Source organism: Somniosus microcephalus, chromosome 1 (assembly GCF_052327205.1).
Source record: "Somniosus microcephalus isolate GS21.2 chromosome 1, FLI_Smic_1.0, whole genome shotgun sequence".
Taxonomy (NCBI): Eukaryota; Metazoa; Chordata; class Chondrichthyes; order Squaliformes; family Somniosidae; genus Somniosus; species Somniosus microcephalus.
This window is the reverse complement of record NC_140987.1, coordinates 427,778,985-427,800,767: the sequence shown is the minus strand read 5'-3', so window position 1 is coordinate 427,800,767 and position 21,783 is coordinate 427,778,985. Positions and strand designations below refer to the sequence as shown.

Genomic DNA, 21,783 nt, shown 5'->3' with positions numbered 1-21,783 from the left:
CGGTGCGTTCTGCAGTGCTCTGCACTGGGCCACGCAGCGCTGCCGCACGGAAGGGCTCCTCCCCTCATTAAAGGGGAGGGCCCAAGCCCACAACTCTGCAGGGCCTTACCTGGACCACTGGGGAGCAGGGTGCCATGCCAGGCGGCCAGATCGCGGCATGGGCCCCGCGTTCAAAGACGGAATGGGCCGCGACAAGTAACTCGGCCTCTTCCCCCCCCCCCCCCCCCCCTTTACTTACCGCCCCGCGAGCCTCCTGCCGCGCCGTCATCGCCTGGTGCAGATTCAGGGGGCGTGGGCCAATTTGAGGCGGGGTGAAAACAGGGTGCTGCGCACAGTGATGACGTTATCATCGCCTGTGCTGTGAAGCGGGGTGCTACTGGTTACCGCCGCCGTTAAACTCCCGCTGAATTTAGTGGGAGTCGTTAGCAGCGTTGCGCCCGGGCGCAAAATAGTTTGTGTCCACCCCCCTCCCCCACCCGAGGCGCTAATGGGAGGCCCAAATGCACCGAATATCTAGCCCTAAAATTAGTCTCCTATAGAAAACATGGACATTTTTGGCTCGGCTTTCTTCTCCAACTCTAACTTGGATCTTGGTGAATGATCTTGCTCCACTTTGTTTGATCATTATGATCAACACAAAATTTTATCCCCACCCGATAGTTGGATCCTCTTTTAGAACTCCAATGAGACATCTGGTCCTCCTACATCACTCCCATTCTCAAGATGTATGTCTCTGAATTTACTTATATTCTACACTATCAGAAATATTTTTGCGCCCAAAGTAACTTCTGCCTTTACATTGTATGTTCCTTAACTTTTAGAAAGTACCAAACATACCAAAAGGATGAACACGCTCATCAGTGCGCAACCTGCCCAAAACACTAGTAATGCAAAAAAATTCTATGGTCAAGTGAAATTGAGGAAATTCCTCCCAGCTCACCTTGGAACTGCCCTTTGGAGACTGGGAAATAGGATTCTGTTTAAAGTATGCACGCCCTCAGTGATCTAGAGCAAATGTGTGTTTTTATCCACAAAGAGCAAGTCCCTAATAAGGTAAAAACTACTGAAGATGATTAATATTTTCAGGTGGTACTTCATATTGTTGCAGCACACATTTTGAATACTGGAGTGTAATCAGAAAGAAACATGCTGTATTTTACTCGTGACCAACGTGTAGGGCTGGTTGAGGTTATGGATTATAAGGCTCAGGTGAGTTCACCAACAACACACTGCCTGTGAAAGGCAGCTCTGCATTTTTTGCAAAATCTACTTGCATTGCTTTCAATGACCTGTAAGATTTGCAACCAAGCAGCCGCTAGTTATGGGAGACTGTAGCGAAATCATGCACTTTATCCGTAATATACACACTTTCGCTCCAAGATCCATGTAATGGTAGATAAAAGATTCAATAAATCTACTGTATCTTTCAGAAGCGGTCTGAGGAAAGATTTGTCCAGTCACCATGCTTTTTGATATCCTAATCAATGATGTGTTAGATAACATAAGAGGCAGCCTCAGTGTCTCTATTCTGGACATTTGAGAAAATTGCAGGGCTGCCTTTCACAGATAGTGTGTTGTTGGTGAACTCACCCAAGACTCTAGTATGCTTTACTCATCTTGAACAATGGACTAACCCGAGGGATAGAGTGTGGAGTACAATATTATGGATTTACATGGTTCAAGAGAAGATCGCAAAGATAATGAATGGAAGATAAAAGGGACATTTATCCCAATTGTTGAATCACATCAGATCCTTGGGATCTTGGTGGATGGCAACTTCAGTCTGGACACGATCCTTTGGGGCCATGTTTACAAGAGGCACGTTAGTCTTTCAACTACTTCAAGATCCGACTGTAGGCTAGGTGTGTGGTGTCTAAGATATGTTCACAGTTTTAGCTCATTGCTTCAGAACTGCTAGGCATCCAAGTGCAGATTTTCTCTGCTGTGTGTGCAAGACCCAAGAACAAGTAATGAATGTCACTGGCAAAAAGGACAAATTGTTTCAGAGAGGGAGGGCCATAGCCTATACCAACAATGGATGGCCAAAAGGCAGAACCAATCAAATTTCACCAAAATCCTACAAACTGTTTTATAAGTTACCACGGTGACACTGTAGTGTTGAAGTCCAGCTCACTTAAATATACATAGGTAGATACACTTGATATTTTGCCCCCCTCCATCTCAGTTAATGAAAACTCTAAAGTTAAACTAATAAAGCGTTGAGTTACTGAGCTAAAAAATGTTAAAAACATGCGCAGTGAGCAGGGACATAAGAACATAAGAAATAGGAGCAGGAGTAGGCCATACGGCCCCTCAGGCCTGCTCAGCCATTCAATAGGATCATGGCTGATCTGAACCTAGACTCACGTCTACTTCCCTGCCCTCTCCCCGTAACCCCTAATTCCCTTATCTGCTAGGAAAATGTCTATCTCCATTTTAAATTTATTTAATGTTGCAGCTTCCGCAGCTCTCTGGGGTAGCAAATTCCATAGATTTACTACAAGTTTCTCCTCATCTCAGTTTTGAAAGGGCAGCCCCTTATTCTTAGATTATGCCCCCTAGTTCTAATCTCACCCATCAGTGGAAACATCCTCACCGCATCCACCCGATCAAGCCCCCTCACAATCTTATATGTTTCGATAAGATCGCCTCTCATTCTTCTGAACTCCAATGAGTAGAGTCCCGGCCTACTCAACCTTTCCTCATACGTCAACCCCCTCATCTCTGGAATCAACCGAGTGAACCTTCTCTGAACCGCCTCGAGAGCAAGTATATCTTTTCTTAAATATGGAAACCAAAACTGCACGCAGTATTCCAGGTGTGGCCTCACCAATACCCTGTATAACTGCAGCAAGACTTCCCCGTTTTTATACTCCATCCCCCTTGCAATAAAAGCCAAGATTCCATTGGCCTTCCTGATCAGCTGCTGCACCTGCATACTAACTTTTTGTGTTTCATGCACCAGGACCCCCAGATCCCTTTGTACTGTAGCACTTCGCAGTTTCTCTCCATTTAGATAATAACTTGCTCTTTGATTTTTTCTGCCAAAGTGCATAACCTCACACTTTCCAACATTATGTTGCATCTGCCAAATCTCTGCCCACTCACTTAGCCTGTCTATGTCCTTTTGCAGCTTTTTTATGTCCTCCTCACTCACTGCTTTCCCTCCCATCTTTGTATCGTCGGCAAACTTGGCTATGTTGCACTCGGTCCCTTCCTCCAAATCGTTAATATAGATTGTAAAGAGTTGGGGTCCCAGCACTGGCCCCTGCGGAACACCACTAGTTACCGATTGCCAGCCCGAGAACAAACCATTTATCCCAACTCTTTGTTTTCTGTTAGATAGCCAATCTTCCACCCATGCCAGTATATTACCCCCAATCCCGTGATTTTTTTTAAATCTTGATCAGTAATCTTGTGTGGAACCTTGTCAAATGCCTTTTGGAAGTCCAAATACACTACATCCACTGGTTCCCCTTTATCCACCCTGTATGTTACATCCTCAAAGAATTCGAGCAAATTTGTCAAACATGACTTCCCCTTCGTAAAACCATGCTGACTCTGTCCTATTAAATTATGTTTATCCAAATGCTCTGTTACTGTATCCTTAATAATGGACTCCAACATTTTGCCAACCACAGATGTTAGGCTAACTGGTCTATAGTTTCCAGCTTTTTGTCTACTTCCCTTCTTAAATAAGGGTGTTACATTAGCAGTTTTCCAATCTGCCGGGACCCTTTCCTGAGTCCAGGGAGTTCTGGAAAAGGATCACCAGGTATAAAAAAATCAAAATGTAAGTCAAATAAAATATTGGAGCACCGATGTGGAGGTTTAACTTCAACACAAATAACCTAAAGATTCCCAGAAAGTACATCCTCAAAATTAGTTTCCTGCATTCACTACTAATTTTATCTATTTGCTAGCAATTTAAAACAAAACCTTTCTTGCTAATAGTCATAACTGGCCTATATCTTACATAATTCTGAAATCAAAATGCAGGTCAGCCCACAGGATTACATGTATGGCATCTGAGCTGTAATTCAACAGAGTTGAATTTAAGATTACCTTTATAAATATCAGTTTTTTGTTCTGACTTTTCTCCGTTTGCCATCTCCAGAAAATCTTCTATTAAATCCAACGATATCAGGGACTGGCTGAAAACAAGTCTGAAATAGGATACATATAAATATTATTTAGTCCAACAAAAAGGAAGATGCTGACTTTAGTCAATTACATCCATTAAAAAAAAAATCTCTTTAGGAGCTACTAACTTATTCAATTACTAGAATATTGGATTTGGGCAGGGTGGCAGGGGGTGGAGAGGAAAGGATAGCTGCAGAATAATTGTTATTATTTGAGTAATGCTAATGGTAGAAATATGTTGCTATAAATATTTTTCTGCACTTATTTTACTATAAAGAAACTAGCTAACTAAATAACTTAATATTTAGAATGGCATCTTGGGAGAAGAGAATGTCTAATCAAGCAACATAATAAGTCTAATTTTTACTGCCAATAATGTATTTGCCATGCCTGTTTTTAAACATCAATTCAAATGGAGGTTACTTGACCTTTAATTTAAACACTTCTCAAATATAAGACAAGGCAATATGTAGAACAGCTGCAGTTTTACTAAGAACTCAATCTATAAATATGTACTCAATAAATCCACAGGGAAATGCAGTACAATTTTCAACCCCAAATACCAGACCAAATAATTCTTGACTATTCACAAGACTGGAAACTGCATGCCTCTCAATCTGATGGTTAGAAATTTGAGCCTCAGGACAGCCCGTCACTTGAGCTCTTCTGCCATTGCCTCGGAGCATGCTCTGACAAGTTCTTGGCCAGCTCACTAAATGGAGTGCCACATCACCCCAAAATAATCTATCTTGGGGTAAAATTGGCAGGCAACTCAACCCTTATTAGCCGATCTACACTGATGACTTTTTAACTACTTTAAGGTAGTTAAGACAATCCCATCCTCAGCTCAGAGACTGTAAGGGGGCAAGTATCCCTTATGAAAATATTCTATGATTCTGTACATTTAACTGTATTTAGCATTTACAAAATTTATAGAAAATCAATTGTGTACTTATGAGATAGCAAACCGTTGTACATCTTGAAACTTAATACATTGAAAAGGTTAAAATGTTGGGCCCACACTAGACTAATACGTAATAATTATACAAATATATCTCCCTGACTTAACTAAATAAAATGGTTACCTGCAAGACACTGAATAGAAATGGTAGATAAATGCACGTGTCCACTCTTCAGATTCTCAAAAAAAAATGACTGACCCAATGAAGCAGAGACCGACCGCAATGTAGTGATGATGCTTTGATTATAAATTTTAGATTCACTTATTTTTATTTACTCTAACCTGCTTTAAATATGGTCGCATGTTGACATTTACACTCCAATGCATAATATTTTTGTCCCCCAGTAATTCAATTGGATAAAGAAAGCACTGTCACAAGTGTGAATTTCAATAGATGCACATATTGTATCACTCATATTTCCGTTAGTCATTATGTAAAACATTTTGTTGTAATCTCGCGATTTTGATGCTCTTCTCAAACTTTCTGCCATTTAAATTCTTAGATTGCCAAAACAACCTGGAGAAAATAGATTCTTTTTCACCCATCATGAAAATTCCTAGGCAAACCTCTAGCATAGAACTTTTAGATTAATACAGTAAAGTCACAAATAGAAGTAGAAACACCAGATTGTTGTAAAGACCTAAATTAATTTTTTGACACATACAAGATAATACGTATAAAGTTCAATAGCTAAATTTCAAACTTCTACAGTACTCCCCATCACTGATCAGAGTGCATCACTGTAGTTTGAACTTAATGATCAATTTAGCTCTTTCACTGCTAAATGCACCATGTCACACAAGACTATTTTGCCCCCGACTTTTGGGAGCTGTGCAAAGTCGACACGGGCTGTTATAGAATTTTACATTTAAGGAAAAGTGCAGTGGAATTAAAACATCACAATTAATTTATGCCTTCCTCAAAAACAACTTTAAAGAAAAAAACTCTCCCAAAACAGAGAAAAAAACACTAGGTGTTTTTAATGGAGTACTGTCAACTCACACTTTTTCTGCAATTGCTTCAGACATATATAGAATTTCAAACAAAAGGGCCATTTTCGCAGAATGCTGCAATATTTCTGCATCAGCATCTGTGATGAACTCCTTGTACCAATCTGGGGCAGGGCTACCTGGATTGGAACCAGCGGAGGGCTTCGCTGCAGGCACTAAAAGAAAAATAATTGACATCACGTGGAACAGATTTATAATAATAATAGTACATATAGGACATGAAATGCAGCGCATTACTTAAATTATATGCATTCTATCCAATAACTAACACTTAATATGCTATTGGTTATGAAGCAGGTCATTACTTTACAACTGTGAGGAACATTCAAACTCCTGTTAGTTCCAAGATTTTTCAGTAGAGGTTGCATAGAGAATGACTACATTTTTGTTAGTTCTGTGGCAGTCATAAAGGCAAATCGTAACAAACCAATTCTATGTAAATGCAGTAAATTAGCGCTTTATGTATTAAAACTACTTTTCACTGTAGTAAAAGTGCATAGCACAGTATTAATGTGAATTGTGCAAAAATGCAATTCAAAAAATATAAAAGTACTGTACTACTAGCCTATGAATTAAATTCCTACCATCCTCTGGTTTTGCAGCACTCTGTTCTGCAGCAGGTTTGTCTTCTGTACTTGCTTCTCCCCCACCACGCGATCTTGAATTCCAGACCTTGATCACTTCTACATCATTATCGCTGCCACTCTCCTTTGAGCTGCTTTCATTTTTCTTTCCACGCTTTTTTTTCTTTTTACTAAATTTATTAATATAATAAAAGTAATGAGTATAGCATGCACTTTTTGTAAGTGTTACAATTACTTTCTGCAACACTTTCCCTGTCCCACACTGTATAAAACAGCATGGCCTAGAAATTGGGTTGGGGCGCCAAAGTGGCGCAAAAGTCGCCTGAGCGCAGGATTTAGCGCAGCGTTCGCGGCTTCAGCGATCGTCAGATATTCAGTTTCATTGCCCCTCGAGGGACACGGGGCGAGGCTCACAGAATCACAGAAACCCCACAGTGCAGATAGAGGCCATTTCGGCCCATCGAGCCTGCACCGACACACATCCCACCCGATCCCCGTAACCCCTACACCAACACATATCCCACCCTATCCCCGTAACCCCATGTATTTAATCCCCCTAACACTAAGGGTCAATTTATCATAGCCAATCAACCTAACCCGCACATCTTTGGACTGTGGGAGGAAACCCACGCAAACACAGGGAGAATGTGCAAACTCCACACAGACAGTCACCCGAGGCGCTCCGCGTCCCTCTTAGGGCGCTGAAACTGAATATCGCAGCGCAACGTGCCGCAGTGCCACACGCTGCGGCACGGCATGCTGCGGTACTGCAGGCCTTCCTCCCACTGTTAAGGGGGAGGTGCCTGCAACAGCGCGATCCCCACTCGCGAGTGCCGGCAAACGAGACCGGCACCAAGGAGAAGTGCCGGGCTCTCGGGAAACAGCCGGCAATGCCGCGGGGGGGGGGGGGGTTAGGAGGCCGGGGCCGGAGGTGCTGGCAGGCGGCCGCCGAAAAAGGCGGCCGCCCCGCACCTCCACCTTATCTTGCGCCGCTGCTGGCACAGTAAGGCCCCGTGAACCGGGCGCGGGTAGCGAACGGCGCAACTGCGACGTTCGCTACCAAATATCGCGAACGGGGCGCTGCGCACACCGATGACGTCATCGGTGGCGGCGCAGCGCAAAAGGCTAATGCCACCATTATCGCCCCAACTCAATATTGCAGGAGGCGCAGCCAGTGGCACTACAGCCACTGCCTGCCTCTTTAGGCGCTAACAAGTGGCGCTACTCACTCAATTTCTCCCCCCATATCCTCTAACTCACCATGAGCAATACTACAAGAACTGAAATTAGTTTCTAAATTGACATTGGTTTATTAGATACTGCCCAACAGTCTGAAGAAACAAAAAAGCTGAAAAACAGTGTAATGAAGCACATGTACGTTTTAACCTCAAATCTGGATTTTAGGCTTAAACATTGTTTACAAACTAAAGCTTTCATCTAAAACAGAGCTTTCCAATTTTTTTTTTCCCCCGAGCCCCCCTTTTGGAGATTCCCTCCCCTGTTTTCCAAGACCCAGTATTTTTGCCTAGAAGAAAAGGATTTTATTTTCTCGGTTGACATAGCATATTGTTTAAGACCTCGCATCAGCCCCTAACCTTTGACAAAAAAAGGCTCCCCCCCCCCCCCCAAAAAAAAACTTAGAGGCTCTTATAGCACTGTACTTCTAGGGGTGTTATAGTGCAAAAATTATGTTTCATTCAATAATAAAGAGAATCATCCTGCTGATTTAGTTAATTTTAAATGCCAGAATATTAATTGCATTCTACAGAGATGATGACTGCATAATTGAATAGAAACATTTCTTCCCACAGGTCTGAAAACAAACTCAGTTATTGCTACACAAAGTGAAAATGACCCCAAAACTCATACACCATAGCTTCCTCACAAATGGATACATTCTCTAGCACTCAATTCCCCACAGGAAACGGTTAATAAAACGGTCCAAATAAAAAATTCCATCAGGTTCTGTTGTTATACATTATTATAAGAGTGTTTATAGATCCACAATTGTGTAAATGTTATTCTTATAAAACTACAGCCATACAAAACTTAAGGCAGCGACAGTAGATTCTCAATACACTGCGTCCACCCCCTTCAATTTTCTCCCCATGCCCCTGAAAATAGCAATTCGTACTGGGATAGAATTCTGTCGGCACCTCCTGCATCTTGCATTTTTCACATTTCAGCCTGGACAGCGAGCGGACTGCCTTGCTAGGGGTTGTTTCTTTTCTGAAATTTGTTGGCTTGCTTGTCCAAGTTTACAGTTAAATCAACGGACTCAAATTTCCCAGCTTCTTTCTGCAACGTGCTCGAGTCAAGCCACGGACCCTGCACCCCCCCCCCAAAAACCCGGTGCCTCCCGCTCACAGTCACTCCTTATTGGCTGCCGGGGCTCTCGGCTGTGTCAGATTTTGAGGAAGAGGAGTGCTGCCATAACGTCATCAGTTACTCCAGTTTCTCACCTTTGCTTGTATAAAGTGGGCAAAAAACACACAACAGGCTTCAAAGAAAATGAAATGAACAAAGCAATTTTGGAGCTAAAAATCTCACTAAGCAAACAGTAATCCAGCCCATTCTCGTGTCCCTGTTAGCCTCATTGCCCAGCCCACCAATTTGGGAACTCCTGATCTAAAATGACCAACAATCGCTGGCACTCTGTCACCATCACGATCATTTCTATCAATTAAACAAAGAATACAATAGATTACTTTTAGAATGAAATATCTGAGGCAGAAGTAGATCAATTATTTACAGAACAAAGCAAACCTGTTACTCAAGGTAGATGAGGAAGAAAAGTAAGGTTAAAATGAATAGTTGGTCACTTATAAGTTGTGAAATAGCTGTAAAAACTTGAGTAATGTGATGCACAAACACCCAAGAAAAGAAAAAGTTCTGGAGAAAGGTTGTTCAAAAGGACACAGTGGCATCCCCTGAAACGAATGCTTCTAGATGCACAACTAAGACATCCACTAACCTATAGGGGTTAAACTGTTCATAACTGAAAACATGGTTTCAGTTCATCTATAAAGACACATTGCTTGCTTGGACTGAATCACATTGTACTTAGTGGAAATCTAGGGTGCCAGATAGTCAAGGAATTCTAAGTGCTATCATATTCCATAATTAAATTAGTTAGTACGTCAGTTCCTAATATGCAGATTCCACTGTAAGGAATTAAGCATCTTTACAGTAGGAAAGTAAAATCATTCACCATTTTGGGGGTGGGGTGGAAGGAGAGGTGTGCCAAAAATCAACTGCTACAATGAATGCTTCTTTCTCCTCCCACAAAGCTATTTTCCCCGGATTCTCGCGCCTTTGTAGCAGTACAAATTATTTCTCTAAAAATCCAGGTTCCCTTGACAAGTATTTAATGATTTGCATCCCAAGGGCCAATAGTCAATTGCAGTAGGTACACTGCCATAATTGAACAAGGTGGTGCATTTTGGTAGGAGGAATAAGGAGGCCAGATACTCCTTGGAAATTAAGAGTCTAAGTGGGGTAAAGCAGCAAAAGGATCTTGGGGTACACGTTCACAAACCATTAAAAGTAGCCATGCAAGTTAACAAGGCCATAAAAAATAAAAACAAAGCACTGGATTTCATTTTTAGAGGAATAGAATTGAAAAATAGGAAAGTTATGTTAAACTTGTATAGAACCTTGGTTAGACCACACTTAGAGTACTGTGCACAGTTCTGGTCACCATATTCCAAAACGAGACACACACTGGAGAAGGTGCAAAAAAGATTTACAAGGATGATACCGTGACTGAGGTTAGAACGATCAGGAAAGACTGAACAGGCTAGGGTTCTTTTCTCTGGAAAAGAGAAGGCCAAGGGGTGATCTGATAGAGGTATTTAAAATTATAAAGGGCAGATGTAGAGAAGATGTGTCCACTTGTGGAGAGTCCAAAACTAGGGGCCATAAAATAGAAGGTAGTCACTAATAAATCCAATGAAGAATTCAGGAGAAACTTCTTTACCCAGAGTGTGGTCAGAATGTGGAACTCAGAGGGTGGTAGGTCCATGGAATATGCTGCCCCAAAAAGCTGTAGAAGCTACATCATTACATAAATTTAAAACAGAAATAGACAGTTTCCTAGAAGAAAAGGGAATTAAGGGTTACGCGGAGCGGGCAGGAATTTGGACATGAGTCTAGGTTCGGATCGGTCATGGCCCTGTGGGTAGCGGAGCGGGCCCAGGGGCCGTGTAACCTGATCCTGCTCCTGTTTCGTGTGTCTAATTCTGTTAGATTCAGGAGATAGTCCTGTCATAGTGGATTGGCGGTTAGGATCAGATCAGCCATGATCTTATTGAATGGCGGAGCAGGCTCGAGGGGCCGATTGGCCTACTCCTGCTCCTATTTCTTATGTTACTAGTACAAGGAGTAATTGAGGCGAATAGCATAGATGCTTTTAAGGGGAAGCTAGATAAGTACATGACTGAGAAAGGAATAGAAAGATATGTAGATAAAATTAGATGAAGTCGGGTGGGAGGAGGCTTGTGTGGAGCATAAGCACCGCAAACCAATTGGGTCTGTTTCTGTGCTGTCAATTCTATATAATTGATACTGTACTTGTTGCTGGAGGACTTTTGTTCTCCACAAGCCACCTGGCTTTGCTCCTTCTCTCCCCCCTCCCGGCTTGCTCGCCCCAATCCAGAAGGAAGAGTTTTAAAATCAGTGGTTTCAATATTTAACTAAAAATTCACACACTGCAGACTGTCTGACCAATAAAGGCAATTTCACAATACATAAATGAAGTATTCAACTATTCCTCATTCTGTATTTTGTGAATAGAACAACACTAGGAATAACTTGGTTGGAAGTAAAATGACGTTCTAATGAAATTTAGTTTTAACTTAATTACAACCACAAAGAACATTTAAATATTTTCCACTGTCCCATGCAAGTTTCCTCCCATCTGCCTTGAAATCAAGTTGATTGTTTTTTCAAAATCTTAACAGGGCTGTAATGTTATTGGTTGCCTCATAAGTCATGAATGAATCACCCAGCTGATAAAAAATATTGTTCCAGGATTCTATATAAAAAGTCAAGAAAAAAGAATGGGATGCCAAATCTGTAGTCAGCCACTGTATGAAAACAAATGCCTTTCTTGGTGCTTCTACATTCATTCCCTGCTTCATTAATAGTTCTCTAATGGGGCCTGAATGTTAGATTTGTGGCAGTAGCTGGGGAAGAAGTGGGTACAGTTATGTTGCACTGGAATGTAATGAAGGTGCTATATGATTTTCCATACATTATGTACAATAGACATCATTTGCACACATACAATTCATTGCAATTATTGCTTTAAGCTAACAGATATGCAAACAGCAAAAACCTTTTCTCATCTTCAGAGGAAAGACTCATTGAAGTCTCATCTGAATCTGATGCAATGAATTCATCCATACTGTCCTCATCAAAGTATCCCTAAACAAAATGGAAAAAAAGAGATTGATTATTCACTTTGTGTTAGCTTAAAAAAGTCATCACTAAAAACAAAGACAAATGAACAATGGTCTACACTCCATCACATGACTTGCGTTCACAGCTCTAAATAGATCAGTTTTCAACCAGAAGTTGCTAAGTAGCCAAAGGTTATTTGAAAAAATCCAGAAGATGGATTTCATTCTTTTTTTTAAAGTAGCAATCATTTGTGTACTGAAGATACATTTGTTTTTTTAAAATCAGTTAAGGTTCTAGCTACTGATCACTATCCAGTGGCCTCTGCTTGAAGGGCACTGAGAGTAGCCATCAGACAGGACAGGATTGTGTTTTGCTGTGATTTTCCTACCATCAAATAGCTGGAGGTGGCATCACAGCATAACCCCAATCTTGAATGGCCACATCAGGCATGTGACATGGGGAGAACAGCAACTTTACCCATTAGATTACAGGAAACTTTGGTTTATCCGGAGGTTATATGTCCGGAATACTCAATCTAACGGCAAAAATCAGGAGCCGTTTTCTAATGTTTTTTTTATTTTTAGTTCTCGTTGCTTTTTTTCCCCCCAGTCAAGCACTGCAAGGTCTGTAGCTATAGCAACAGCTTCAGCTACAGACGCTTGCAGCTGCAGCCGACTTTTTGAAGCTGTTGCTAAGCAACAGGGTTTGTTGATTCACACGGCGCTTCTCAGTTCCGTATGTTTAAACATTAACTCTGGTATGTCCGGCACTTTTGATGTTACGGCACCAACTCGGTCTCGTCAGTGCCGGATATCAGAAAGTTTCCTGTATATGGCTTACCTAGACTATCAGCATTCTTTACTGCCTTGTGTTTTTTTCCTCTCCATACTTTGTTTTCCCCTTTCATGATCATTAATCCGTTTTACTTTTGAACATTTTAAACTTTTCAAAATTACTGAATCACATCCAAAAAGGGGCTAGTGTTTCCACTTTAGGCGCAATCGGCAATCCGGGTGCAAATCCGACTCAAAATTGCACTCATTTTCAGAAGTATTTCTTTGCTCAAGTTTCTGCAAATGTATTTGCTCATCACCGATGTCGATGATGTCATCAAGAGATGTCGGGGAACATAGGGACTAATGAGGGGGAGGAACGGAAAGAAATCAGTATTTGTAGGGAAATAGTATTGGGGAGTTGACGGGATTGAAGGCCGATAAATCCCCAGGGCCTGATAATCTACATCCTAGGGTACTTAAGGAAGTGGCCCTGGAGATAGTAGATGCATTGCTGGTCATCTTCCAGAACGCGACAGACTCTGGAACAGTACCCAGGGATTGGAGGGTAGCTAATGTTACCCCACTATTCAAAAAAGGTGGTAGAGAAAAAGCAGGGAATTATAGACCGGTAAGCCTGACATCGGTAGTGGGGAAAATGCTAGAGTCTATTATAAAAGATGTAATAGCAGAGCACTTGGAAAGCAGTGACAGGATCGGACAAAGTCAACATGGATTTACAAAAGGTAAATCGTGCTTGACTAATCTACTGGAATTTTTTGAGGATGTAACTGGTAAAATAGAAAAGGGAGAACCAGTGGATGTGGTGTATTTGGACTTTCAGAAGGCTTTCGATAAGGTCCCGCATGAGAGATTAGCTTGTAAAATTAAGGCACATGGGATTGGGGGCAAGGTATTGACTTGGATAGAGAACTGGTTGGCAGATAGAAAGCAAAGAGTTGGAATAAACAGGTTGTTTTCCGAGTGGCAGGCAGTGACTAGTGAGGTACCGCAAGGATCGGTCCTAGGACCCCAGCTGTTCACAATATATATTAATGATCTGGACAAGGGAATTGGATGTAGTATCTCCAAATTTGCAGACGAGACAAAGCTGGGTGGGAGGGTATGCTGTGAGGAGGATGTCGTGAAACTCCAGTACGATTTGGACAGGTTGGGTGATTGGGCAGAAACATGGCAAATGCACTATAATGTGGATAAATGTGAGGTTATCTACTTTGGTGGCAAAAACAGGAAGGTAGATTATTTGAATGGCAATAGATTGGGAGAAGGGGAAGTGGAGAGAGACCTGGGTGTTCTTGTGCACCAGTCGCTGAAGGTAAGCATGCAGGTGCAGCAGGCGGTTAAGGCAGCAAATGGTATGTTGGCCTTCGTAGCAAGAGGGTTTAAGTACAGGAACAAGGATGTCTTGCTGCAGTTGTACAGGGCCTTGGTGAGACCGCACCTTGAGTATTGTGTGCAGTTTTGGTCGCCTTAGCTGAGGAAGGACGTTCTTGCCATGGAAGGAGTGCAGCGAAGATTCACCAGGCTAATACCTGGGATGGCAGGAATGACATACGAGGAGAGATTGGGTCGATTGGGCTTGTACTCACTGGAGTTTAGAAGATTGAGAGGGGGATCTCATCGAAACCTATAAAATTCTGTCAGGCCTGGACAGACTAGATGCAGGAAGGATGTTCCCGATGGCCGGGGAGTCCAGAACTAGGGGTCATAGTCTAAGGATAAGGGGTAAGCCATTTAGGACTGAGGTGAGGAGGAATTTCTTCACCCAGAGAGTGGTGAACCTGTGGAATTCTCTACCACAGAAGGCAGTGGCGGCCAATTCATTAAATATATTCAAGAAGGAGTTGGATATATTTAAGGCTAATGGGATCAAGGGATACGGGGAGAAGGCAGGAACGGGGTACTGAATTTGGATGATCAGCCATGATCTCATTGAATGGCGGAGCAGGCTCGAGGGGCTGAATGGCCTACTCCTGCTCCTATCTTCTATGTTTCTATGAACACAAAACCTTCCATAAACCAGCACTATCAGGCAGCCTTTTAGAACGTAATTTTACTTTTTTGGCATTAAAAAATATTCGAGGATATATTTAAGAGCGGTAACCTGATGCAGTTTTATTAATACAGCTGAAAATGGATTTATCACAAAAATAAGCATTTTTAATCAATGTCTACTCTACCACCGGTGAGTAACCTGATTTTAAATAAACTGAAAATAGCTTTAAAAATCTATACAGAACCATTTCCTAGTTTCATTGGTATACAGTAGTCAGCTTCAGGATTTTTAAAAATATTTAAAAGCTTTCAAAAGGTGCCTATTCGTGTCCTTGCGTCTAAAAATAAACAGCCTAATTTTAAGAGTCTCTTCGAAGGCGCGCAAACATGCGCAGAAAGCGGAAACTCCCAATGTGATGAGTTCAATTGGGGGAGTGACCAGTTTTGTGGGCGGGGCCAGCTTACATAAGAAATAGGAGCAGGAGTAGGCCATTCGGCCCCTTGAGCCTGGTCAGCCATTCAACAAGACCATGGCTGATCTGATCTTGGCCGCAATTCCACCTTTCTGCCTGTTCCCCATAACCCTTGACTCCTCCAAAAATCTGTCTATCTCAGCCGTGAATATATTCAATGACTCAGCCGCCACAGCTCTCTGGCGTAGAGAATTCCAAAGATTCACGACCCTCTGAGAAGAAATTCCTTCATCGTCTTAAACGGGTGGTCCCCTTATTCTGAAACTACGCCCCCGAGTTCTGGAGTCCCCCACGAGATTCCAGCGTGATTTTTTAAAACACTAGCGCAAAAGAACGTAGAAACTCGATTTGTGCTTGAAATTCCTCGATCTTTTACACTGGTTTGGCCGATTTCAGGCAAATTGCGCAACATAGTGGAAACTCCAAGCCAGGATGTCCAAATCATCTTGCCACATGGATTGCCGTTCCCAAACCCCAACTCTGATAGTTATTGCATAAATTCTAGATAGAATTTTCTCAAAGAACATATTGGACGTTATACAATATATTTCAACAGTTCTGTTAACATGACTGCTGCAACATAAGATTCATCCCAATCACTTGTGTGCCTGAAGAGTTCAAGACTGGGTTAATTAAAATACATAAACCCCAACTGCTTGTAGTATACTGTATTTGCAAAAAAAATTTAAACTTCTAACATACAAATTTCAGTCAAAATGATGTTCGATTTTTTTTTGAAGATCTTGAACATAAATAAGATTCACTATATTACCTTGTTTTCTTTACTGATATAGTCCAACTGCAGGCACCAAGGGTGGGTCCATATCCTACTCAGCATCTGAAAATCCTGAAAGAGTCTTGTTCCTGTTTTTCCCCTTCCACCTTCATTACTAGCCCCTACACCTGAAAGTAAAGGTTGTGACCTTTAAGAGATTTACATATTTTGTACATTTTTGAAAAGGCAAAAAAGCTGCTCTACTTGGGATTTATTGGAGCTGCAACACAACTGACATCCATCAGTGAGACAAATTCTCACCTAACGTTCACAAATTAATCCGTGAACTGACAGCTTGGATAAAAATCTCACCTTACAGAATAGTGCGCAATATTCGGTTTATACAATTGAGACTTAAAAAAAAAAACACCGACTCAGCTTACAATTTCATGAAAAATATAGTACACTGTATTGATTGTAGCATTTCTGCAGCGCAGCATTCTGAATGAGAAGGCAGCAGAGAAGCTAGTTACAGGAAACTCTTATCCGGAGGCTAGCTGTCCGGAATGCTCGAGCCACTGGCAAAAATCAGGTGCCGTTTTCGTTAGGTTTTTTTCTTCTCGTTGCTTTTTTCCTCAACAGTCAAGCTCTGCTGAAGCTGTTGCTAAGCTACAGAGACGCTTGGACTGTTTAGAAGCGGTTTGTTGACAGATACGGAGCTCAGAAGCTTCCGTATCTTTCAACATTAGCGCTGGAGTGTCCGGCAGTTTTGAGGGAACGGCAACAGCTCGGTCCCGTCGGTGCCGGATAGTACAAAGTTTCCTGTACTACTCCAGAGACTGGAGCACAAAATATAGCCGAAACTCCAGTGCAGTACTGAGGGAGTGCTGCACTGTTGGAAGTGCTATCTTTCGGATGGGACGTTGAATTGAGGCACTGTCTGCCTTCTCAGGTGGACGTAAAAGATCCCATGGCACTATTTCGAAGAACAGGGGCGTTCTCCTAGTTGCCTTGGCCAATATTTATCCCTCAACCAACATCACTAAAAAAAACAAATTATCTGTGGAACCTTGCTGTGTGCAAACTGGGTGCCATATTTCCTACATTAGTGATGACATGTCAAAAGTACTTCATTGGCTTCCATGACTAGACCTTGGACAGTGTGGACCATTTTCCATACCTTCGGAGCCTTCTGTCAGCGAGGGCGGACATCGATGACAAAATCCAACAACACCTTCAGTGTGCCAGTGCAGCCTTCGGCCGCCTGAGGAAGAGTGTGTTTGAAGACCAAGACCTCAAACCCGGCACCAAGCTCATGGTCTACAGAGCAACAGTGATACCCACCCTCCTGTATGCTTCAAAGACATGGACAACGTACAGTAGGCACCTCAAAGCATTGGAGAAGTGTCACCAACGCTGCCTCCGCAAAATCCTGCAAACCCAGTGGCAGGATAGGCATACCAATATCCCCAGCATTGAGGCATTGATCAGGCTCAATCAGCTCCGATGGACGGACCAGATTGTCCGCATGCCTGATCAAGACGCCTGAAACAAGCACTCTCCTCCGAGCTCAGTCACGGCAAGCGATTTCCAGGAGGGCAGAGAAAACGCTTCAAGGACATCCTCAAAGCCCCCTCGAAAAAAATGTAACATAGAAACATAGAAGCAGGAGTAGGCCATTCGGCCCCTCGAGCCTGCTCCGCCATTCAATGCGATCATGGCTGATCATCCAAATTCAGTACCCTGTCCCTGCTTTCTCCCCATATCCTTTGATCCCCTTAGCTTTAAGAAATATATCTAACTCCTTCTTGAATATATTTAATGAATTGGCCTCAACTGTCTTCTGTGGTAGAGAATTCCACAGGTTCACCACTCACTGGGTGAAGAAATTCCTCCTCATCTCAGTCCTAAATGGCTTACCCCTTATCCTTAGACTGTGACCCCTGGTTCTGGACTCCCCCGCCATCAGGAACAGCCTTCCTGCATCTAGTCTGTCTAGTCCTGTTAGAATTTTATAAGTTTCAATGAGATCCCCTCTCATTCTTCTAAACTCTAGAATCAACCCAATCTCTCTTCATGTCATTCCTGCCATCCCAGGTATCAGTCTGGTGAATCGTCACTGCACTCCCTCCATAGCAAAAACATCCTTCCTCAGATAAGATCCTCATCAGCTCTTGGGAATCCCTTGCGCAAGACCGCTCAAATTGGAGAAGCATTCGAGAAGGCACCGAACACGGAGTTTCTTCGTCAGGAGTATGCGGAGGCCAAGTACGAACAGCGGAAGGAGCGTATGACAAACCAAGCACTCCACCCAATCATCCCTTCAACCACTACCTGCCCCACCTGTGGCAGAGTCTGTAGATCCCACATTAGGACTATTAGTCACCCTAGAACCCACAATATTGGAGTGGAAGCAAGTCATCCTCGACTCCGGGGGACTGCCCAAGATGATGACGATGACTTCATTGGCTGTAAAGCACTTTGAGATACCCCGAGGGTTGTGAAAGGTTAAATGCAAGGTTTTGATTACTGCTTGCACTTTCCTGTACGAGAAGAAAATTATATTTTGTTTACTCTATCTGCAAAGTTAAATGCAGATGATGTGTTTCGATTGGATTAATGCTAAACAAAGCAATTGCTTTATTTCAGAGACAAGTTTAGTACTTACCTGAAACCCATGTACCATCTGTCCCCAAATTAGCATCTGAAAATTGCATAAATACTGGTTTCTTACCTAGCTGATCGCAGTCAGCGCTTCCTTCCTGCGTCCCAATCGTTGCCTCCGGAGTCCTCTAAGCAACTACCCTCAGCCCCTTCCCCATCATTTACATGCTGCCCCTTGGCAACAGCATCCAAACACATGGAGTCAGCTTCCACATGTATGCAGATGACAAACAGCTCTACCTTTCCAACACCTTTCTCAACCTCTCCACTGTTTGTGTTGCCAGGCTACTTGTCTAATATTCAGTCATGAATGAGTCACAATTTCATCCAGTTAAACAATGAGAAAACGGAATCCATCGATTTCGCCTCCCACCACAAACTCTGTACCCTTGCCACAGAGTCCATCCCCAATCCACCCCTCCCTCCACTTCTTCCTCCAATATTTAGCCCTCGACCAGATAATCTGTTTTATTGATGTTGGTCATCACATTGCTATGCGCAAATTAGTTGCTACATTTCCTGCATTACAACAGTGACTACACTTCAAAAGTAATTTTGAAGCGCTTTGGGATGTCCTGAGGTTATGAAAGGTGCTACATAAATCCAAGTTCTTTCTTTCTTTGCCTTTCACCATTAGCAGCCCTGTCTTCAGCCATCTAGGCCCCATACTGGAATTCCCCCTCTCTACCCTTCCACCTCCTCTCCTCAGTAAGGTCCTTCTGAAACTTTGCCCAAGCTTTGTGACCTCTCAATATCTCCTCCTTTGGCTTGACATCTATTTTTTAAAATCCGATTATGCCTCAGAAGTGCTTTGAAACTTTTTAAAAAAACGTTAAAAAGGCACTTTATAAATGCAAGTAGTAATTCTTGGCTTAACTTGTTTGGGAAAACTGACTAAAGATAGACCAGATGCATGTACAGATGCTCATAAAGGTGGTGTGGAAAGTAAGCTAATGTGAAGTGTACAGGAAACTTTGGTTTATCCAGAGTTTGTATGTCCGGAAACCTCGATCTACCGGCAGAAATCAGGAGCCGTTTTGTTCGTTTTTTTTTTATTCTCGTGGCTTTGTTTTCAACAGTCAGGCTCTGGAAAGTCTCTGAAGCTGTTGCTAATGCTAGAGACGCTTCCAAGGTACGGGCCGACTGTTTACAAGCTGTTGCTAAGCAACAGTGTTTGTCGTCAGATACGGAGATGAAAACCTCCGTATGCTTCAACATTAACTTTGTATGTCCGGCAGTTTTGATAGATCGGCAACAGCTCGGTCCCGTCGGTGCCGGATATAACAAAGTTTCCTGTAGAACAGAACTAATTTGCAGGGTTATGGGGGATAAAGCTGGGGTGTGGGACTAAATTGGACAGCTCTTTCAAAGAGCCGGCACAGGCACAACGAGCCCTTCTGTGCTGTAAGATTCTATGCCCTATGTTGTGAATAGATTTGTAGAAAGCATTAGAGAGCCATGTATGGGATGTGTCACAAAGACCGAGGCAAGAAAGTAGAGTGTAGGGCTGAATGCTTTTCAAGCTGGCAGTGTGTGGGTAGTAGTGTAACCCAGGGATCTGTACTAGGACCTCTTGTTTTTCCATTTATACAAGTGATTTGGACATGGGCACAAGAGGTATGCTATTGAAGATTTCTGATGCTACCAAAGTTTTGGGGGGGGGGGGAGATGTCTAATTGTGAGGAAGGCGGCAGATTTCAGAAGGAAATGGACAGTGTAGCTGAGAAAACAAATAGGGAAGGTGGTACATTTTGGGAGAAAAAGCAGTGCGAAATGAAATATACCCTAAACGGCAAGATTAACAGTGTGGAGGAACTGAAATCTAGGGGTGCAGAAATAAAGATCTTTAAAAGTGGAAATGCTAGTAGAAAATCCCTTAAAAAGACAAATAGGATTCTGAGTATAGGAGCTTTAAATGTAGAACCAAGGAAGTAACATTAAAATTTCAAAATATTGGTTAGGCCACAGCTGGAAGTAGTCACCACCACTTACACCATCCCCGTTTACCCTGGACAGCCACCTATATTGAGCAAATGGCACTAACCATTTGTCACTACCATAGGCATCAATTGCAAAGGCGCTGCTTAAACTGTATTAAATGTGCCGACTATTTTTTGGCGGTTCAAGCAGTTATTTGAGTTCAATTACCTGTCATTAAGTCCTTTCAGGCAGCCCCAAGTGACAAACCAGTGGCAAAGCCAGCTGAAACTGAAGGTGCATTTAAAGTGCTTGCTGTACTGGTGAAATTGACCAGACCACTGCATACTTCAGCCCCGTTCAGCTCTCCATAAGGCAAAAGCTTCCACCTCGCATAGCTTGCCTGTAGCCAGGAATATTTTCTACAAATATAATTGTAATAAATAATACAGAAGCCCAGATAGCCCCTTAAGATCACCAAATTCCGACAGGGAGTGGGCGAGAAGTGGAAAGCCTGCCTGCAAGGCGCCACTTCCTAACCGCTACTTCAGAGATTCATCTTAGCGAGAAAGAGGTGGAGATCTCAACTTAAATCTGAGCTGACAGTACAGTACTTAAACAAGTCAAACGCCTGTTTGAAATTGATCTTTCGATACACTGACCATGTATAGCAGGCAAATAGCGCTCGCATGGACACACCCGCTATAAATGGTAGAAACTGTATTGTGTACATTTATGAGTACTCAAATATAGCAGAGATATTAGAACCGTCAAAAGGGTAGTGAAGATTGACCAGAAATGACAACCGGAATGAGAGTTTTAGTTATGAAACACTCAAAAGAATGGAACAGATAAAAGCTATGGTTGGGGGGCGGGGGAGAAAAAGAGAAAAGAATGTATTGGTGGATTTCAAAATTATCAAAGGTATTCAGAGGGTAAATAGTGAAAGACTGCTTCCAGTGGTTGGTGAATTGGTAACAAATGGGCACTAATTAAAGATTAGCACTGAAGAAGGGGGAAATATGAAGACATTTTTTCCCCACAGGATTATTAGAAGATGGCATGCTTTTGAGGTAAAAACTATAAAATAATGAGTGAATTTGAGGAGTACTGTATTTAAAAA

The 21,783-nt window shown here is 42.4% G+C and overlaps 1 protein-coding gene across 7 annotated transcripts in view; it reads right to left on the bottom strand.

The window, feature by feature from the left end:
• atrx (ATRX chromatin remodeler) overlaps nt 1-21,783 on the bottom strand; it is a 207,289-nt gene that overhangs the window by 61,341 nt on the left and 124,165 nt on the right. For all 7 annotated transcript variants that reach the window (XM_086000336.1, XM_086000329.1, XM_086000312.1 and 4 more), the window contains 5 exons: nt 16,137-16,267; nt 12,038-12,126; nt 6,700-6,869; nt 6,108-6,270; nt 4,066-4,166 (listed from right to left, as the gene is read on the bottom strand). In XM_086000336.1, coding sequence (XP_085856462.1) covers nt 4,066-4,166; nt 6,108-6,270; nt 6,700-6,869; nt 12,038-12,126; nt 16,137-16,267 — 654 coding nt within the window. The remainder of the gene's footprint in view (nt 1-4,065; nt 4,167-6,107; nt 6,271-6,699; nt 6,870-12,037; nt 12,127-16,136; nt 16,268-21,783) is intronic.